The following is a 19,786-nucleotide window of genomic DNA, read 5'->3' on the forward strand; positions in this document are numbered from 1 at the left end:
CGCCGTGCGTACAACCAATGTGTGTGCTAGACGTCTCTGAGGCCTTCAGATATGTCATCCCCCAAGTGCATATATCGCCCCTGGTCCCCCCATTCATATGAAAAACCGCTCGTTCTGTAACCCTAACATGGCCTCCGGGAGTGGAAAATCCCTGGCGGCCATTTTGATGATGTCACTATAGCTAACGGCAGACCCTGTGGTCTGCCGAAAATTCTGGTTTCCATTTACTGATTTACACATTCTCAGCTGCTGCTATACTGAACTCAGTCTGCCTACACCATTCAGCAACACATTATTATACATGTACAAGAGAAATAGGTCATTAAAACATAACTTTTACTATAGATATATATATAAAATTGGTTCGTCTACAAATCCATTATCAATAGTTTTCAGTTCTGAAGAGGGGGTGCTACAAGCTCAGGACCTTCTAAGCACTCATATACTGCCCCTATTAGTCAGGCCTGCCCTCTCTTTCAGACAAAAACAATGTAAACTTTACTAACACCTCCCCCCACCACAATCCAACATGTTTCAACCCATAAAAATGAGGGGCTTCGTCAGGGGTACATATATAAGGTGCAAAGTGCAACATTAATCAAAGAAAACAAAAAAAAAACTGCATCATAGCCTCACAGCTATCGTTGCAGGCTAGACTTAAAGAGAAGCTCCGACCAAAAATCGAACTTTATCCCAATCAGTAGCCGATACCCCCTTTTACATGAGAAATCTATTCCTTTTCACAAACAGACCATCAGGGGGCGCTGTATGACTGATATTGTGGTGAAACCCCTCCCACAAGTAACCCCTCCCACAAGAAAAGTTCAAACTTTTGTGGGAAATAGCTGTTTACAACTGTCAAAAACCATGCAGCAGCTACATCACCTGCCAGCAGTAAAATTTTCACTGGAGTTCCTCTTTAAGCCTGCACAGACAGACATAAAGCTATGACCTAACTAGTAAGAAGCCACAGGTAAGAAAACTGAACTCAGGTGTACTTCAATATTATTTAAAAAATATTCCCCTTTTTGGATTGGCAGTCAGCTATAAATTTTCGAAACTGACCGATTGCTCGTCTGTTCCAGACTGGAACCTGTACGCTAATAAATAATACTCGCTCTATAGGGTATGGACTGCCCAGAAAACTCACCACCTTGCTGCAGAAGTAAACTACTGCACAGAGCTGGAGCCCTGGTTACTCATCTTTCATGCATGAACTAATCTACTGACCTGGATACTGCCATATCACAGTATTTTAATCTCAGCACTTTGAGGTTTCAGTTTACAGCACCAACAAAAATACAATACAGTTTTCTGACAGTGGTCAACAGAAGAAGTACTAACCTAAGTGGTGGAAATATTCATCAAGGCCACTCCAAAAGTTTTTCTCGATGAACGTCTTTACCAAGCCCCATGGCTGCTTGCGGTATCGGAGCTCAGTTGAGATCCTGTGGATGAGAACGTGAACTTTAGAGTTCCGACCTTCTGAAACCTGCAAAGAGTTGCCCTTCCTCCAGCTCCCCTACAGATCAGCCATACCTTAGCCGGCTCTTGTTTCGGGCCACCCTGGTCAACGTGTAACGGTTGATAGTGTAGAAGTAGTCGTGATAAGGTATATCGTGTGTCAACACTTCAGCATCGACTACATAGCATTCGCTCTCCTGGCTGGCCTTGTACAACGTCTGGAAAAACAGGTGAACTCAGCTTAAACTCGAAACTTTATTACCGAGGAGAGGTGAGAGGCAGGTCACTGTTATAACCACATCATGTAGTTAGATGTCTATCACTCACCTGTGTCTCCGTCACGGTCGCTGACTTCGGAGCCAGAGGATTGGTTAGCATAATGGTGTATAAAACGACTCTGGTTTGGTTTCCATTCTCCTCCTTCTTCCACGGGTGAAATATCACTTCTACGGCACAAAGTAAAGGTGGAAACAGTAGAACCGTCAGCCATATCATATAAAAACAAGATACATGACAATTACAGAATTATTTCTATCTCCCCGACCATCTCCAGTAACAGACACCATCTGAACCAAGAAAGCTCTGTGGCATGAAACCCACAGAAGGTCTCACCTGTGAACCTTCTCTGCTCCATAAATTCCCTCAGAAACTGGGATTCCGCGAACAGGAGACCAAAGAGTTTGTCCACATTGAAGCTGAACACTTCGTTGATGTACTGCCGACCGTTCAGATCCTCGTAGAACGCTTGTACTTCACCTACGGCAAAAGGAAATGTGGAGGTTAAAACGATGTAACAGTGATATCTCCGTACAGCCTTTACATTCTCACCTGCACCCAGCGGAGGTAACAAACTCAAGGAGAAGTAAAGACATTCATTGGTAGGCACAGATTGCCAAGTATAAAACCTAATACAGACTCTCTGTCCATCATCACTCATCTCCAGGAGTACATCATAACCGACCACTCCGGTATGTCCTGCCCGGAATATCCAACACAAGGTCAGACTCTCCATGCATTGCTCCATGGTTAACAAATTATACAAATTACATTGAATCTCAAAATTGACCACACGAGTAGATAGTCTTATGCCACTTTAAGTGTACCTGAAATGAAAACCATCTTAGGTTCTATACTTACCTGGGGAGACAGCAAGGGACTAAGCGGCCTCAAGGGGGCATAAGGAAGCTCCAGGTAAGTATAGAACCTGAGATGGCTTTCATCTCAGGTTCACTTTAAGCTACATACAGAGGTTAGAACAGAGGTCAGAGGTTATGAACAGAACCCGGCATTCACTACTGATACCCAACGGGCGACATGCCCACCTACCCCTCCAGCTGCGTATTATCAGGCCCGATCCATGCATATGGACAGATCACGGCATTAGCCTGCAGGCCCTACTGATACCCAAAGGGCGACACGTCCACCTACCCCTCCAGCTGCGTATTGTCAGGCCCGCTTCATGCATGTGAACAGAACCCGGCATTAGCCTGCAGGCCCTACTGATACCAAACTGGCAACATGTCCACCTACCCCACTTGCCGTATAATGTTATGCCTGCTCTATGGATATGAACAAAACGCAGCGTCAGCCTGCAGGACCTACCGATACCCTACAAGCGACGTGTCTCGTACATGTGTAAGAGGAAGGTTTATATGTGCTCTGAAGCTGCTTAGCTTGATACCTGCTGATCAACCCACTACCCAATCCACTAAACTTTCCCAGAGATCCAGACAAACTGTCCAAAGCTGATCACAAATGGTGGAACTAATCAGATTTGTGGCAAATTCACGCTAATGGGTATGCTTCACTGTCTGGTGCACAAAGACGTTATTCGGGCGCGACATGACTGAATGGCTGCTGCTGGGAGTTCTCCTCCATGCATGATTGGGGGGAATCAATACCTAGATTTCATGTAATGTTTTTCAACATCATTTTCAGTATGTTCCGGCCCCCCAGCAGTTTGAAGTATGTTGATCCGGCCCTTGACCGAAAAAGTTTGGGGACCCCAGCTATAGAGCCTTCCTGTTCCTCACTTGGTCCCCTTGTCCCAGCGCTGTCACCCCTGTTAGCAGTATCTGGTTGATCGGTTGAATACTACTCTGTGCCACTGCGGGAGGCTTCGGAAGTGTTCGTGAGGCCTCCTGAAGATGGGTGGCTCCGTACTGCAAACGCGCTGTCTTGCGTGCTCACGCATACGAGTATGGAGCCACCAGTCTTCAGGAGCATTCGGGTTCCTGAAGACCTCATAAGCATCCCATGGCAGGGGATTCAAACAGGGTGAAAGCTCTGGAACTATGGGAGGAAAGGGAAGGCCCTATAGGGCTGAGAGCCTTTTCCCTCCATAGGTATGTTTTTTTTTTTTAATTTGTTTTAACTGACATTAGCTTTAATACATTTTTGAACCACAATCAATAATATGCATCCTCATGGCTATAAAAACGGCACCTACCTTCATCGTGTGTCTCCGAGGAGTCGCTGAGCTCTGTGGGTAGGTCTTCATTATCATTGAAATCTAGAGAAGGAGAAGTAACAGGCGGAAGCAGCTCCACTTTCTGTTCTTCCAGGGTTGCAATTAACATCTCCCTCTCTAACGAGCTGTCGATATCGTCCAACAGCGGCCCGTCGTACTGAAGATAGAGGGACAACAACAACAACAACAAAACATTATTTCTCAGTTTTCAGCCATTATAGTTCTAAAACAAAATGTGCTATGCTAGATAAAATCCACACGTTTGATTTGCCCATTTGTCATAGTTATTACAACATTTAAATTGTGTTCCTAGTACAATGTATGGTGACAATATTTTATTTGGAAATAAAGGCGTATTTTTCTGTTTTATGTTTCTTTATACTATATCAATAATTACAAGCTCTAATTTGCAAAAATAATAGTGATATACCCTAATGACATGCATTAGGGTATCTTATCTCATAAATTATACCTCCTTATCTGTCTTGTCTCAAATTATCTCTCCTTTTCGGTCTTATCTAATAAATTATCTCGCCTCATCTGTCTTATCTCATAAATTAGCCTAGCCAGGTCAACATCTGCAAGGAGTTTGTATGTTCTCCCCGGGTCTGTGTGGGTTTCCTCCGGGCACTCCGGTTTCCTCCCACACCCCAAAAACATACAGAGAAGTTAAATGGCTTCCCCCCTAAAAATTGGCCCTAGACTACGATACATACACTACACAATATAGGCATATGACTATGGTAGGGACTAGATTGTGAGCTCCTCTGAGGGACAGTCAGTGACAAGACAATATACTCTGTACAGCGCTGCGGAAGATGTCGGCACTATATAAATACTATATAATAATAATAAATTATCTCTCCTTATCTGTCTTATCTCATAAATTATCTCTCCTTATCTGTCTTATCTCATAAATTATCTCTCCTTATCTCATAAATTATCCCTCCTTATCTGTCTTATCTCATAAATTATCTCTCCTTATCTCATAAATTATCTCTCCTTACCTGTCTTACCTCAAATTATCTCTCCTTATCTGTCTTATCTCATAAATTATCTCTCCTTATCTGTCTTATCTCATAAATTATCTCTCCTTATCTCATAAATTATCTCTCCTTACCTGTCTTACCTCAAATTATCTCTCCTTATCTGTCTTATCTCATAAATTATCTCTCCTTATCTGTCTTATCTCATAAATTATCTCTCCTTATCTGTCTTATCTCATAAATTATCTCTCCTTATCTGTCTTATCTCAAAAAAAAAAATGTATCTGCTCTCCTTATAGATTAGATTTTGTGAACCAATCCCACATAACCTGCACAGCGAGTTTTATATTTTCCGCTATACTGTATCTTCTAATCGCATATCCTGGACAATTTTGGTTCCTTTTGTGAAGAGGATGAGGAGGGAATTTGCCCGTGAAGGTGTGACCTTGGCTCTGGGTTATCGCATCCTACTGCTTGGCGGCCCCCCTGCTGGTGCTTTGAGCAGGGGCGGACCTACCATGAAGCCACCGGAATCATGTGATTTAGGCGGGAACATATAGGAGGCGGAGTTTGGACAAACCGTTTGGGCCCCCTGGCACCGCCTCCTCTCCGCTCTCCCGCCCACCTGCCTGGCACACACACTAACTCCTCATCCACTCATACCCGAACCCCCGCCCTCATTCTACCAGAGGCACCGCCTCCTCTCCGCTCTCCTGCCCACCTTCCTGGCACACACACTGCCCTCCTCATCCACGCATCCCCGCCCTCATTCAACCGGTGGCACCGCCTCCTCTCCACTCTCCCACCCACCATCCTGGCACACACACTACCCTCCCATTCATGCATCCCCCAATCCCCGCCCTCATTCAACCGGTGGCACCTGCCGCCCCTTCCCTGTGACATCATTTGCAGGTGAGGAGTGGCCTCTTGTCGAGGCATTCTATGGTAAAACCCCATCGCCAGCGAGAGATCATTATGACCAGTCAGAAGCTTTGGCACGTGACCAATCAGGCGGGGGTGGTGGCAGCAGACCTACCAATCACAGCCGCCCGCTGCTCCTTTTGCTAACTGGTGCTGATGGTCTCGCAGGCAGGATCATGACACCGTCATTGGGCCAATCACTCGATCAGTAGTAGTGGCATCTGACATCTATTATCGCTTCGGGGGGGGGGGGGGGTTGTGGCAAATCCTCAAAACTTTGCTTCAGGCAGCAGAGAGTCTAGACCTGGCCGTGAGGTCACTCCTCCCAAACTAGCAGAATCCCAGAATATCTGATGAGCTTGGCCTCATCTGCACATGAGTTGTGTAACACAACATCTGGACAATGTAATAGGCTAATAGGCTAAAAGTCTTTTGAAATTCCGAGTTAGGAATTAGATTTCACAATGGAGAAGCAATGAACAACATCAGTGTATCTACAGAGCGCATGCGGCTCCAGTGATGAAATAATGACCGCAGTGAGGAAACGAAGGAGAAAGGTTATGGAGGACTATGAAGAATAAAGTCAACCTGAACTCAGGAAAAAACAAGAATTAGGCATTTGAGGCTTCTTCCCCTTTTCACGCTTTTATTTCCCAGGGAAATCTGGACCCCCAAATGTCGTATTATATTAACTTGCTGGAGGACAGTTCAGAGAAGCTCCACCCCTTTTCTGCTTCTGCCTCCTTATTGGCCAGTCACAGAGAGGAGCACCTTCATTAGCCAAGGGGGAAGCCCATGGTGTGGGAGGAGGCGGGGTTTCCCAACAATATTCAAAACACCTGGGAGGAGGCAGGGCCACCCTTAGTTTTTTTTCTGTCAAAATGTTACTATGAAACCGTACCTAGTCTCAGAAAAGCATGTCAGAAGCATCAATCCAATCTCTTACACACATATGCTTACAGAGGAGGAGGGGGACTGTGTGGTGTACTTATGGCAGGGGAGAGGTACTTACAGTGGAGGAGTGTTATGTAAAGCAGGGGTGGGTACTTACATTGGGGAGGGGTAGTTTACAGCAGGGGTTGGTACTTACAAAGGGGGAGGGGTACTTACAGCAGGGGGGGGGGGTACTTACATTAGGGAAGGAGTACTTACAGCAGGGGTGGGTACTTACAGTAGGGGAGGGGAACTTACAGCAGAGGTAGGGGTATTTACAGCAGGTGGGTACTTACAGCAGGGGAGTGGTACTTACAGCAGGGGTGGGTACTTACAGCAGGGGTGGGTACTTACAGCAGGGGAGGGGCACTTACAGCAGGGGAGGGGCACTTACAGCAGGGGAGGGGCACTTACAGCAGGGGAGGGGCACTTACAGCAGGGGAGGGGCACTTACAGCAGGGGAGGGGCACTTACAGCAGGGGAGGGGCACTTACAGCAGGGGAGGGGCACTTACAGCAGGGGGAGGAGTACTTACAGCAGGGGTGGGTACTTACATAGGAGGAGGAGTACTTACAGCAGGGGTGGGTACTTACATACGGAGGAGTACTTACAGCAGGGGTGGGTACTTACATTGGGGGAGGAGTACTTACAGCAGGGGTGGGTACTTACAGTGGGGGCCTCACTGCTGGCTGTAGACGGCACATTGCTGCTGGTCAGGGAAGGGTCCTGCAAGTTGCAGTTTGATTCAGGTTTGTCGCTGCTGCTTTTGGAAGAATTGTCATTGACCTCCACCTCCTCCACGGGGATCTCTTCACAATAACTGCAAATGCACAACAGACACATAAGCCAGGACTGTATAAACACCGGCAATGTCAACACTACATAAATACATAATAATAATGTTGTTCAATTAGATGCTACTAATTAAAAGTTGATGCAAATGTTATGCAAACACCTACAGCTTAAATATAGACCAGTCGAATGCAGCAATTACTCAATTTGCTTTATCTAGTTCCAAGCTGTATAATTTCAATCAAATTAGAAGATTCTTATATTAGCACCTAGTCATTATGGCAAAGAGCGCCAACCTACACTAACTAATAAGAGATTTTTGGTGCTGAAGAATGTTGCGTACCTAAACAGTGTCTTCTCTCCACGCCCCTAGCCAGCAGAACAGGAACCAACGATCCACAACAGTAAAGATAATCTTATGCATTAACCAAGCAGAACGGTTACATCTACAGGCCTGAAGTATGAGCACCACACCACCAAGAAGACATTTGATTGGCTCCTGTGAGTTAGGGCTGCTGCTGGTCTTTACAATATCTTATAAAACAGGCAGAGTGGTAGCTAGTCAATTAATGCTGCACCATGAAATAAACAGATCATCCATCATCATTTCAGTCTTACCCCATCGTGTTGAAATCGTCGTCCGGCGGAACGTAGTCCTCATCGTCACTGGTGAGGCCCAGCTCGTTGCCATAGCACTGGTGGACAAAATGCCACAGCTCCTTCGGACATAAAGGCTGCAGAGAACGCACCAATCAGAGGAAGGTTAGGGGGATACCAGAGAGCGAATGATACAAGCCAAGCTGAAGCTAAGAGATGACTGGTTACCTTTTCAAGCAGAGCGTTCTGCCAGAGACGGAACATCATCATGTACGTTCTATCTCTCGCCCCAAATGAGGTGAAAAAGTGCTGCGAATAGAATTCATAAGTGAATAACTCAGATTTTACAAATAGCGTTAATTTAAGCAAACCCCACTAGAGTTTATCTGATCACCTGACCTATGGGCTCTTACTGTACGCTTCAGATCCTAACACCCCCCCCCCCCCCCCCCAGCTCTACTGACCCTCACTGTATGCCCCCAACACTTCCCCCACCACCACATGTCCCACCAGACCGCTATGTGCTCACCCACTACCCTTTCCTGTCCTACCAACCTCTCCTGTGTGGCCTCAACTGAACCTGCCTGTCCACCAACCCACTGTATGCTCCTCCCACTGCACTTGCCTGTCCTACAAATCCACTGTGTGCTCCTCCCACTGCACTTGCCTGTCCTACAAATCCACTGTGTGCTCCTCCCACTGCACTTGCCTGTCCTACAAATCCACTGTGTGCTCCTCCCACTGCACTTGCCTGTCCTACAAATCCACTGTGTGCTCCTCCCACTGCACCTACCTTTCCTACCAACCCACTGTGTGCTCCTCCCACTGCACCTGCCTGTCCTATAAATCTACTGCCACTCCTCCCACTGCATCTGTTTGTCCTACCAACCCACTGGATGCTCCTCCCACTGCACCTGCCTGTCCTACCAACCCACTGCATGCTCCTCCCACTGCACCTGCCTGTCCTACCAACTGTGTGCTCCTCCCACTGCACCTGCCTGTCCTACCAACCCACTGTGTGCTCCTCCCACTGTACCTGCCTGTCCTATAAACCTACGGTCGCTCCTCCCACTGCATCTGGCTGTCCCACCAACTGTGTGCTCCTCCCACTGCACCTGCCTGTCCTAAAAACTGTGTACTCCTCCCACTGCACCTGCCTGTCCTACCAACTACTGTGTGCTCTCAACTGCACCTGCCTGTCCTCTAAACCTACTGTCGCTCCTCCCACTGCACCTGCCTGCCCTACCAACCAACTGTGTGCTCCTCCCACTGCACCTGCCTGTCCTACCAACCCACTGTGTGCTCCTCCCACAGCACCTGCCTGTCCTATAAACCTACTGTTGCTTCTCCCACTGCACCTGGCTGTCCTACCAACCCACTGTGTGCTCCGCTCACTGTACCTGCCTGTCCTACCAAACCACTGTTGCTCCTCGAACGGCACCTGCCTGTCCTACCAACCCACTGGGTGCTCCTCCCACTGCACTCCACTTGCCATCATTGTTTGACCAATGGACACAAAGTCAGGTGTCCCTCAGAAAGGTTATTTACAAATACCTCAGGAACAGGAAGGCGGCCATTTTGTCTCCTTACCTTCTCAGTGTCAGTGCAAAGTTGAATTGCATTTGGAATCAGTCTAGCTGTCTTTTCTTTAGTCATTGAGCAGATGTCCTTCAGCCGTACTGTGAGCTGTGGTGACAAAAAAAACCCAGAAGTGAGATAACCACAAGGCATGCAAAACTGAATTTTACTATTCTGGACACTGTCCATCATCATTCAGGCCATTACATTAAGTGCGGCATTTCTGTAGATTCAGCTGTATTTTTAATTTTACTAGAGAAGATTTAATATTAAACACGAGTCTTGTGGAGTCCAGGCCTGACCACAAAGGGGAGCTGCACAATATTATAAGGCTGATAGTGTATTATAGCTATATAGCCAGATACCACAGGACACCTTTACAGGTACTGTGGCATCCAGGCCTGACCACCAGTGGGAGATATAGTATATAGATATATAGTCAGATACCACAGGACACCTATCACTGCACTTGTAAGTCCAGGCCGGTCCACCAGGGTGAGTGCACTATATTATAGGCTGATAGTGTATTATATGTATTATAGCTATATAGTCAGATACTACAAGACACCTTCACTGCTCTTGTAAGTCCAGGCCTGTCCACCAGGGGGAGCTGCATTATATTATAGGCTGATAGTGTATTACATGTATAAAGGCAGATACCACAGGACACCTTCACAGCTCTTGTGGGGTCCAGGCCTCTACAGGTCAGACCTGTTTCAACAGCAAAAGAAGGATCTACACTTTAACAGGCATTTTTTTATTGCTTTGGATCCAAAAAGCACTACATATCCTTTTGGATTAAAAAAGCTGTCTGTGGGTATGCTTAATCACTACCTCCTATTTCTAGACAGCAAAGTAAAGTCATTTATTCTCTGAGCTCATCTATTCTAGGGCTGAACTCATGTATTCTAGGGCATATTCTAGTGCTGGACTCATATGTTCAAGGGCTGTACTCATCTATTCTAGGGCGGTACTCATCTATTCTAGGGCTGTACTCATCTATTCTAGGGCTGTACTCATCTATTCTAGGGCGGTACTCATCTATTCCAGGGCTGTACTCATCTATTCTAGGGCGGTACTCATCTATTCTAGGGCTGTACACATCTATTCTAGGCCGGTACTCATCTATTCTAGGGCGGTACTCATCTATTCTAGGGCGGTACTCATCTATTCTAGGGCGGTACTCATCTATTCTAGGGCGGTACTCATCTATTCGAGGGCTGTACTCTTTTATTCTAGTGCTGTGCTCATGTATTCTATGGCTGTACTCATGTATTCTAGCAGAATTCCTGAACTGTGAGGAAAAGCAGGCATTGTTTTTTCACTTTTTTCCCACTTTTTAAAAAGACAACACTTCAAAGACTGAGATATCTATGTGAAGAAGTTGAATATCTTATCAATAACTTATTTTAGCCCAGAGAATGGAATGGCCCAAACTGACCAGAGTTTCCCAGCGGAAGATGTTACTGTAGAAGCAGATCCAGTTCTCAGACAGGTAGAGGCGCCCCTGGAGTAAGATATCTCTCTGAAGAGCACACGAATAGTCTAAAAACACAAAGATGGAGAAAAAGGTCAAGAGCAAAGTAAAATCCTGTCATAACCAACATTCCAGAGATGTGTTTCACTCTGAGGATGAAGAAGATGGTACAGATCTCCAGGTCTCCTACCTATCACTGCAGATAGAAACTCTCAGATCCTTCCAGGAGGTCATTACGCACAAAGCACCATAAAACGAGGTCACCTACCTATCAGAGATAGAAACCCATCAATCCTTCCAGGTGGTCATTACCCACAAAGCACCAGAACTCGAGATCTCCTACCTATCACTGCAGATAGAAACCCACAACCCTTCCAGAGGTCTCCTACATAGTTACATAGTTATTTGGGTTGAAAAAATACATGCGTCCATCGAGTTCTACCTATCCCTGCAGATTGAAACCCTCCAATCCTTCCAGGATGTCATTACCCACAAAGCACCATAACACGAAGTCACCTACCGATCAGAGATAGAAACTGTTCGATCCTTCCAGGAGGTCATTACCCATAAAGCACCACAACTGGAGGTCTCCTACCTACCACTGCAGATAGAACCCTCCGATCCTTCCAGGAGGTCATTAACCACAAAGCACCATAACACGAGGTCACCTACCTATCACTACAGATAGAAACCCACAACCCTTCCAGAGGTCTCCTACCTATCACTGCAGATAGAAACCCTCCGATCCTTCCAGGAGGTCATTACCCACAAAGCACCACAACTCGTGGTCTCCTACCCATCACTGCAAATAGAAACCCGCCAATTCTTCCAGGAGGTTATTTCGCACAAAGCACCAAACCTCAAGGTCTTCTACCTATCACTGCAGGCAGAAACTCGCCAATCCTTCCAGGAGATCATTACGTACAAAGCACCAAAAGTCAAGGTGTCCTACCTATCACTGCAGGCAAAAACCAACAGATCCTTCCAGGAGGTCATTACGTACAATATACCGCAACTCTGAAAGCATTCTTTATTAAGGAAACTACAACACAATGCATTGCTTGTTGACGAAGGTAGAACAATAACACACAGCAGCTGATATCACCATCGTAAACCAGACTGCTGGGAAGCGAGCCATGGACACACTGTTTTGCATTTCCATAATATTATTTGCTTTAGGCAGGAAATAAAAACATCCCACGATATGAAGTCTCCCCTGGAAAGTACTGGCCGCCCATGAATTGGGACAGATCAATGAACTGGAGCACGTAGGCCGGTGAGGAATCTCAGGACCTCTGATCTGAATCTGAATGAAGAAAGGCAACTGAAGTGGTTCAAGGGCCCTTCCAAAGAAACACAAAAACCCTGACACAGGGTCGGATTTACCATAAGGCAATGTAGGCACGTGCTTACAGGTGCCTGATGATGGAAAGGCAGCTCAATCCCTTCCCCGATGGCCTTTCTCCCTCCCTCTGTCCATCCCTATACAGAGTCCCAGTGTGTGTGTAAATGAGCGGTTACGCACCCGACTCTCAGCATTCCATTGACGAGATCGACCTTCAACTGGGGTTCCTCCAGCTACCTAATACTTTGAGTCACCTTTAGTTACTTAATACTGAGGGTACCTCTGGCTAATGCTAAGGTACATCTGTAGCTACCTATGACGGGCAAGGAAAGTGAGGGAGAAGTGACAGCTGGGACGGCCAGCACACTGATGCTGCGGTTCAATGCTGGTTTTTAGGCTCATGCAGAGCGAATTCTAGGGTGTACGACATCTGTGCCTATAGGCTCCCGTGAGGTAGATCTGGGCCTGCACTGACACCACAGGAGCCGCTTATAGTGTAGTAATTCGCTGCACCAAGTATATGTATTAAGCAAAAGGAAATTACTCACAAGTGTGGGTTGCAAAACCAGAAACCACAGTATCGAGAAGGTGAGGAGAACCTGTACTCACTTGGGTGTTTGGATCTTCTGCAGATGTAAGGGCTGCACTCTTGGAAAATTGTATGGAATTCCAAAGAACTCAAAACACAATACACCCCCCCTTTCCCCTTACTTGATATCCACAGATTCAATCATAATGATCAATTCTGGGGCAAGGATCACTGCCAAAAAGCCCGTCAGTCATTTTGAACCATTTCGGCATGCTGGAAGGGGCTCAGTCAGGTGTGTGGCAGCCTTCAATACCCTGACCATCAACTGACCCCCAGCCAGTCTCTTCCATGTAATGTGTACCCCCCTGGGCAGTACAGAATGTCATAGGCACAACTGTCTGCTGGTGTGCCTCCTCCACTGTCCCGTGTCTTCTCTTCATTGCCAATGGGCAGCTGTACCACCTGACCCTGCCGCATGTACTAACATGCAGCTATACCACCTGACCCTGCCGCCTGTACTAACATGCAGCTGTACCACCTGACCCTGCCGCATGTACTAACATGCACCTGTACCACCTGACCCTGCCGCCTGTACTAACATGCAGCTGTACCACCTGACCCTGCCGCCTGTACTAACATGCAGCTGGATCACCTGACCCTGCCGCCTGTACTAACATGCAGCTGTACCACCTGACCCTGCCGCCTGTACTAACATGCACCTGTACCACCTGACCCTGCCGCCTGTACTAACATGCAGCTGGATCACCTGACCCTGCCGCCTGTACTAACATGCAGCTGTACCACCTGACCCTGCCGTCTGTACTAACAGGCACCTGTACCACCTGACCCTGCCGCCTGTACTAACATGCAGCTGTACCACCTGACCCTGCCGCCTGTACTAACATGCAGCTGTACCACCTGACCCTGCCGCCTGTACTAACATGCAGCTGTACCACCTGACCCTGCCGCCTGTACTAACATGCAGCTGTACCACCTGACCCTGCCGCCTGTACTAACATGCAGCTGTACCACCTGACCCTGCCGCCTGTACTAACATGCAGCTGTACCACCTGACCCTGCCGCATGTACTAACATGCACCTGTACCACCTGACCCTGCCGCCTGTACTAACATGCACCTGTACCACCTGACCCTGCCGCATGTACTAACATGCACCTGTACCACCTGACCCTGCCGCCTGTACTAACATGCAGCTGTACCACCTGACCCTGCCGCATGTACTAACATGCAGCTGTACCACCTGACCCTGCCGCCTGTACTAACATGCACCTGTACCACCTGACCCTGCCGCCTGTACTAATATGCAGCTGTACCACCTGACCCTGCTGCCTGTACTAATATGCACCTGTACCACCTGACCCTGCCGCCTGTACTAACATGCACCTGTACCACCTGACCCTGCCGCATGTACTAATATGCAGCTGTACCACCTGACCCTGCCGCCTGTACTAACATGCACCTGTACCACCTGACCCTGCCGCCTGTACTAACATGCACCTGTACCACCTGACCCTGCCGCATGTTCATTACATGCACCTGTACCACCTGACCCTGCCGCCTGTACTAACATGCAGCTGTACCACCTGACCCTGCCGCCTGTACTAACATGCAGCTGTACCACCTGACCCTGCCGCCTGTACTAACATGCAGCTGGACCACATGGCACAAGCACCGCTGGCGGCAATGGAGAAAGATTCGGGACACATAACCTGCTTACAGCTGGGCCTGTAACGGTTTGCACAGCCTGGCAGGTGGAGGTCGTAGTATGGTAGATTTCCAATGCATTTTATGTTGGAAATCTGCAGTGTATGGGCCGGCCATAGATCCCTCTCTGATCAGATTGGATCAGCAAGGGATCTATTTGATGTTATAATCACAGGTGTCCAAAACAAGGCCCCCGGGCTAAATATGGCCCTCCTTGCCATTAAATGTGGCCCCTCCCCAGAGCTGCAGATGTGCACATTGTAAGCAGTAAGAGAACGACACCACACAGCCTTCCCGTCCAGGGGAATCACTCAGATGATGCGGTTTTGGTTAAAACCAATGAGACCCCCCCTCAGCAAAATGAACATACTCTGGGGATCCAACCCCCTTGTGTAGCTCCCCCCCCCCCTTTCAACTTACCTAAAAGACTACGGGGGAAGGGAAGGATAGCATCTTGCCTTTGGCCACATTTCATCTTGATCCCTTCTGCCGAAGCAGCGCTGGGGCAGGTGAATATTGAACTCAAGGCCAGATTTACCATTAGGCACTGTAGGCACATGCCTACTGGCGCCTGTTAATGGAAAGGCAGCTCACTCCCCTCCCTATTGCCTCCCTCCCTCCTTCCCTATACATGAGTCCCGAGCAGAGCATGTCTCTGCATTACACTGACGAGATCTCCCTTCAGTCAGGGGCAACACCAGCTACTTAATACTGAGGGTACCTCTGGCTACCTAATGCTAAGGGGCACCTGTAACTACCTATGATGAGCAAGGGAAGTAAGGGAGAAGTGACAGCTGGGACAGCCAGCACACTTGCGGTGCAGTTCGGTGGGGTTTGTAGGTTTATGCAGGGCGAAGTCTAGGGTGCCAGGACATATGTACCAATAGGCTCCTGTGATGTAAATCCAGGCCTGATTAAACAGCTGTACTCTGCAGAAGAGATGGGGGGGATGGGGGGGGGGGGCTGCCCCTTCATCTTTGCAATAGTTACACCACTCAGTCTGAGATTGATCAATAAATATCAAATCCTATTTTGGCCCTCAACTTACTCTTGAGTTTTAGATTTTGGCCCCTTGCGTGATTGAGTTTGACACCCCGGGTCTATCTGGTGACCACCAAGTAATGTAATCCTTTACCACTCGGCCACAATGCCCCATTCCATACTAGATCAGATCTTAGCAGAGATCCAATCTAATGCCTAGTACACACCATACAATTTTCTGTTAGATTTCACCATACAATTTTCTGTTAGATTATTTTCTGGAGAGACTGGTCATTATCTCTGGTGCATTGTCTTCTGGTTATCTCCTGCTGAGTAGAACAATGCCTAATTGCTAGGCAGATAGATGGTTATGTTGGGTACACACGTTGCGATTTCTGCGGGATCGATTATTTCCGATATGTTTGATCGGGTTTCAATCTATACAGCCGTCGATTTTGCATACTTAACATGCAAAATCGACGGCTGTATCCATTGAAACCCGATCGAACATGTCGGAAATAATCGATCGATCCCGCGGATCGAGCGGGAAATCGCAACGTTGTGTACCCAGCATTAGATAATTTCCAACATGTTGGAAATGATCTATCTGGCAGGTAAATCTAACAGAAAATTGTATATTGTGTACCTAGCATTATATCCACCATCTCCACACTGCATCCTAAAGCTATGGACTCTTGTTCTCACGCCACTCCTCTCTACGGTCACCCCCAACCCCCCAGACTCCGCCCTACGTAGACCTCCTGAAGAGCAGCCTTTCTCAATCTATGTTGGACCAGAAGACAGTGGAACATCGATCAAAATGCCTCCTTTTTTGATACATTTTTGTTTTGTTCTTGTCGAATCGAACGTCGAACCTTTTTTACAAGTTGCGCAGAAAGAGTGGGATCAGCGCATCACCAGGCCGCCTCTGAATGGCCTCAGCTCAGAGATGCGCTGAGCCCCCCCAGAGACTACAAACGCACCTTGAACCCAAACAGAGGCTCTGCATATACACCAAAGAAAACTATCAAGTGGGAGCAGCTGACCAGAATTAAATCAAACATAGCAAAGAAATGAACAGCGCTACTTAAAAACAGATGAGTGCTTACCTGCAAAAAAGTGCAGACCCCACTCATGGGATACAAATACACAATGAGCATACACATGACCTGTCTACCACTTGGAGGATGTTAGTTTCACTAACAATTTGCAATTTGTTAGGTACTTGTCCCTCCCACTGTCGAAGAAGTCTTTCCTCCATGGGAGGGGACCTAACACTAACTAAAACCTACCTATGCATATGCATAGCCTGGGCGCGCTACCAGTAAATTTAAGAATTGCGCAGAAAAAGTGGGATCAGCGCATCACCAGGCCGCCTCTGAATGGCCTCAGCTCAGAGATGCGCTGAGCCCCCCCAGGAACTACAAAACGCACCTTGAACCCAAACAGAGGCTCTGCATATACACCAAAGAAAACTATCAAGTGTATTTGAATCCCATGAGTGGGGTGTGCACTTTTTTGCAGGTAAGCACTCATCTGTTTTTAAGTAGCGCTGTTCATTTCTTTGCTATGTTTGATTTAATTCTGGTCAGCTGCTCCCACTTGATAGTTTTCTTTGGTGTATATGCAGAGCCTCTGTTTGGGTTCAAGGTGCGTTTTGTAGTTTCTGGGGGGGCTCAGCGCATCTCTGAGCTGAGGCCATCCAGAGGCGGCCTGGTGATGCGCTGATCCCACTTTTTCTGCGCAATTCTTAAATTTACTGGTAGCGCGCCCAGGCTATGCATATGCATAGGTAGGTTTTAGTTAGTGTTAGGTCCCCTCCCATGGAGGAAAGACTTCTTCGACAGTGGGAGGGACAAGTACCTAACAAATTGCAAATTGTTAGTGAAACTAACATCCTCCAAGTGGTAGACAGGTTGTATGTGTGCTCATTGTGTATTTGAATCCCATGAGTGGGGTCTGCACTTTTTTGCAGGTAAGCACTCATCTGTTTTTAAGTAGCGCTGTTCATTTCTTTGCTTTTTTACAAGTTGTCCATCGTGTGTGAGGCTTCAGACCGGCACACAGGGATTCTCTTACCTACAATGAGACGTTCGGTGTCTGGGAGCTGTTTGAACAGTTTTCGGAAGTCTTCATTCCTCTGTTTGTAGGTTGGACTCAGGACCTGAAGAGAGAAGCAGGGAACACGTCAGAAGGAGAGTGGGAGGCAACAGACAACTAGAAGGAGATCTACAGACAGATCTAGAGAGAGACAAAACAAAGGAAGTGTTATTTCTGGGGGTGGGAGGCGGTGGGATCCCCCCAGGTCTCGGCAGTCAGCCCTCGCGCTCTCTGTGCCAGGGGCTGAGGGATGCGGCAGTGATCGGTGCAGGGTGTCCTCGTTACCAGGGCACGGTGACCAGACTCTATGCGTTGTGAAAGACCACAAGTGAACTCTCTGGCTGGCCTCACAAATGGAGATGCACAATGCTGCATTCTGTGCAAAGTCCACTCGAGAAGCACACAAAGGGCCCTGTGTGAGGCCCACATACATTTCCAGGCCACTTCCACATAGAGGACCTGATATGTGCCCTACTAATGAGAAGATGACATGCTGGAAACAACATACAATGTGCGTCTCATTAGATCACCCTCTGGCCTGCGTTCGGTGCTGCTGTGCCGCTATAGTTTAGCTATGGGCAGGTGCAAACAGGAAGCAGGTGACCGGGGAGACCAATCACAACCACTGCTTCCTCTAACAGCTGACACATGGTTGGCTGTTCTGGAAAGATGCTCGTTTCATGTAAATCAAATCAGTAAACATCCAGTGGAAATTTATTAAACAAAAACTGCAATTTTGCTAATAAATTCTATATTCCAAAGAGGTATTCGGTGGATTAGCTACACTGGAGGACAAAGCTAGAAAGACGGGCCTGGACGGAGGATCGGGAAGGGACTATGCTACTTAGAGCTTTCCTTCTACTAAAGCAAACCTGTGACTTAAAAAATAGAGAAAGTCAAATACCTCCAGAGTAATGGTGTAACTACATTTCATGGATACTTTGACACCACCCCCGCCCCATTTCTACACCCTTTCCCTTGCTTCCCCCTCACAGCCTCGGGGCTCATCTCACAAGGGTCATAACACAAGTGTGGTCACATCAGGATCTTCACCCCATAACAAGTGTAGCCACAGAACACCTGATCTGAAGTATAGTCCCCTGTATCGGAGGAAGGGAAGGTTAGCAGTCAGCCACACTTGTTCTATGACCCTTGTGAGATGGGCCCTTTCCGAGGCCGCGGAGGGCACCAAGGGGAGGCAAGGGAAGTGACCATTGAGGGCCCCATCCAAGTTTATGCAGAGGGGCCCCATTAATTGTAGTTATGCCACTGAGTGCCACCAACATGGCATAAACTACAAGGGCAGTGCAGGGGCGTAACAATAGCCCCTGCAAAGGATGCAACCGCAAGGGGGCCCTTAGGGAGAGAAGCCTGAGGGGGGCCCTTGGCTCTGTGGCCCACCGGGGGCCATTTTGGGGGAAGGAGGGGTTGCAGTACAGAAAGGAGAAGCAACAGGCACAAACAGCAGTGGAGAGGGGGGCCTGACACCCCTTTCTCTCACCTCGGGCTGCCATCAGCACCCCCCCTTCCAGCAACAACAGCTGGAGGGCCCATCCAAAGTTTTGCAGGGGGGTCCAGTGATTTCTAGTTATGCCCCTGAGGCCAGGAGGACTCTATACTATATATTGTGTCACACTGAAAATAATCTCCTTAGCAACGAATAACCAAGCAGCTCAGGGTGACCCAAACCACTAGGGAAGTACAGGGGGCTAAAAGAGACCAAAAAGCCCTCCTACTAATAAGCAATGCTTGGTGTGATTCACCTTCTTAAAACAGAAGGAAACTTGCAATAATTCAGCTTTAAGTGAACATCTGTGGTTACCCACAATGCACCGCTACTGAATACTTATTTCTTTATGCCTCTGAAGCTAGGCTTACATCCAGAACCG

At 47.7% G+C, this 19,786-nt stretch overlaps 1 protein-coding gene across 16 annotated transcripts in view; it reads right to left on the minus strand.

The window, feature by feature from the left end:
• GRAMD1B (GRAM domain containing 1B) overlaps positions 1-19,786 on the minus strand; it is a 464,835-nt gene that overhangs the window by 17,314 nt on the left and 427,735 nt on the right. For all 16 annotated transcript variants that reach the window (XM_068238823.1, XM_068238819.1, XM_068238822.1 and 13 more), the window contains 11 exons: positions 17,877-17,961; positions 11,183-11,286; positions 9,754-9,849; positions 8,392-8,472; positions 8,185-8,300; positions 7,444-7,594; positions 3,914-4,091; positions 2,077-2,220; positions 1,792-1,910; positions 1,540-1,682; positions 1,345-1,448 (listed from right to left, as the gene is read on the minus strand). In XM_068238823.1, coding sequence (XP_068094924.1) covers positions 1,345-1,448; positions 1,540-1,682; positions 1,792-1,910; positions 2,077-2,220; positions 3,914-4,091; positions 7,444-7,594; positions 8,185-8,300; positions 8,392-8,472; positions 9,754-9,849; positions 11,183-11,286; positions 17,877-17,961 — 1,321 coding nt within the window. The remainder of the gene's footprint in view (positions 1-1,344; positions 1,449-1,539; positions 1,683-1,791; positions 1,911-2,076; positions 2,221-3,913; positions 4,092-7,443; positions 7,595-8,184; positions 8,301-8,391; positions 8,473-9,753; positions 9,850-11,182; positions 11,287-17,876; positions 17,962-19,786) is intronic.

The sequence above is a fragment of the Hyperolius riggenbachi genome, chromosome 6 (assembly GCF_040937935.1).
Source record: "Hyperolius riggenbachi isolate aHypRig1 chromosome 6, aHypRig1.pri, whole genome shotgun sequence".
Taxonomy (NCBI): Eukaryota; Metazoa; Chordata; class Amphibia; order Anura; family Hyperoliidae; genus Hyperolius; species Hyperolius riggenbachi.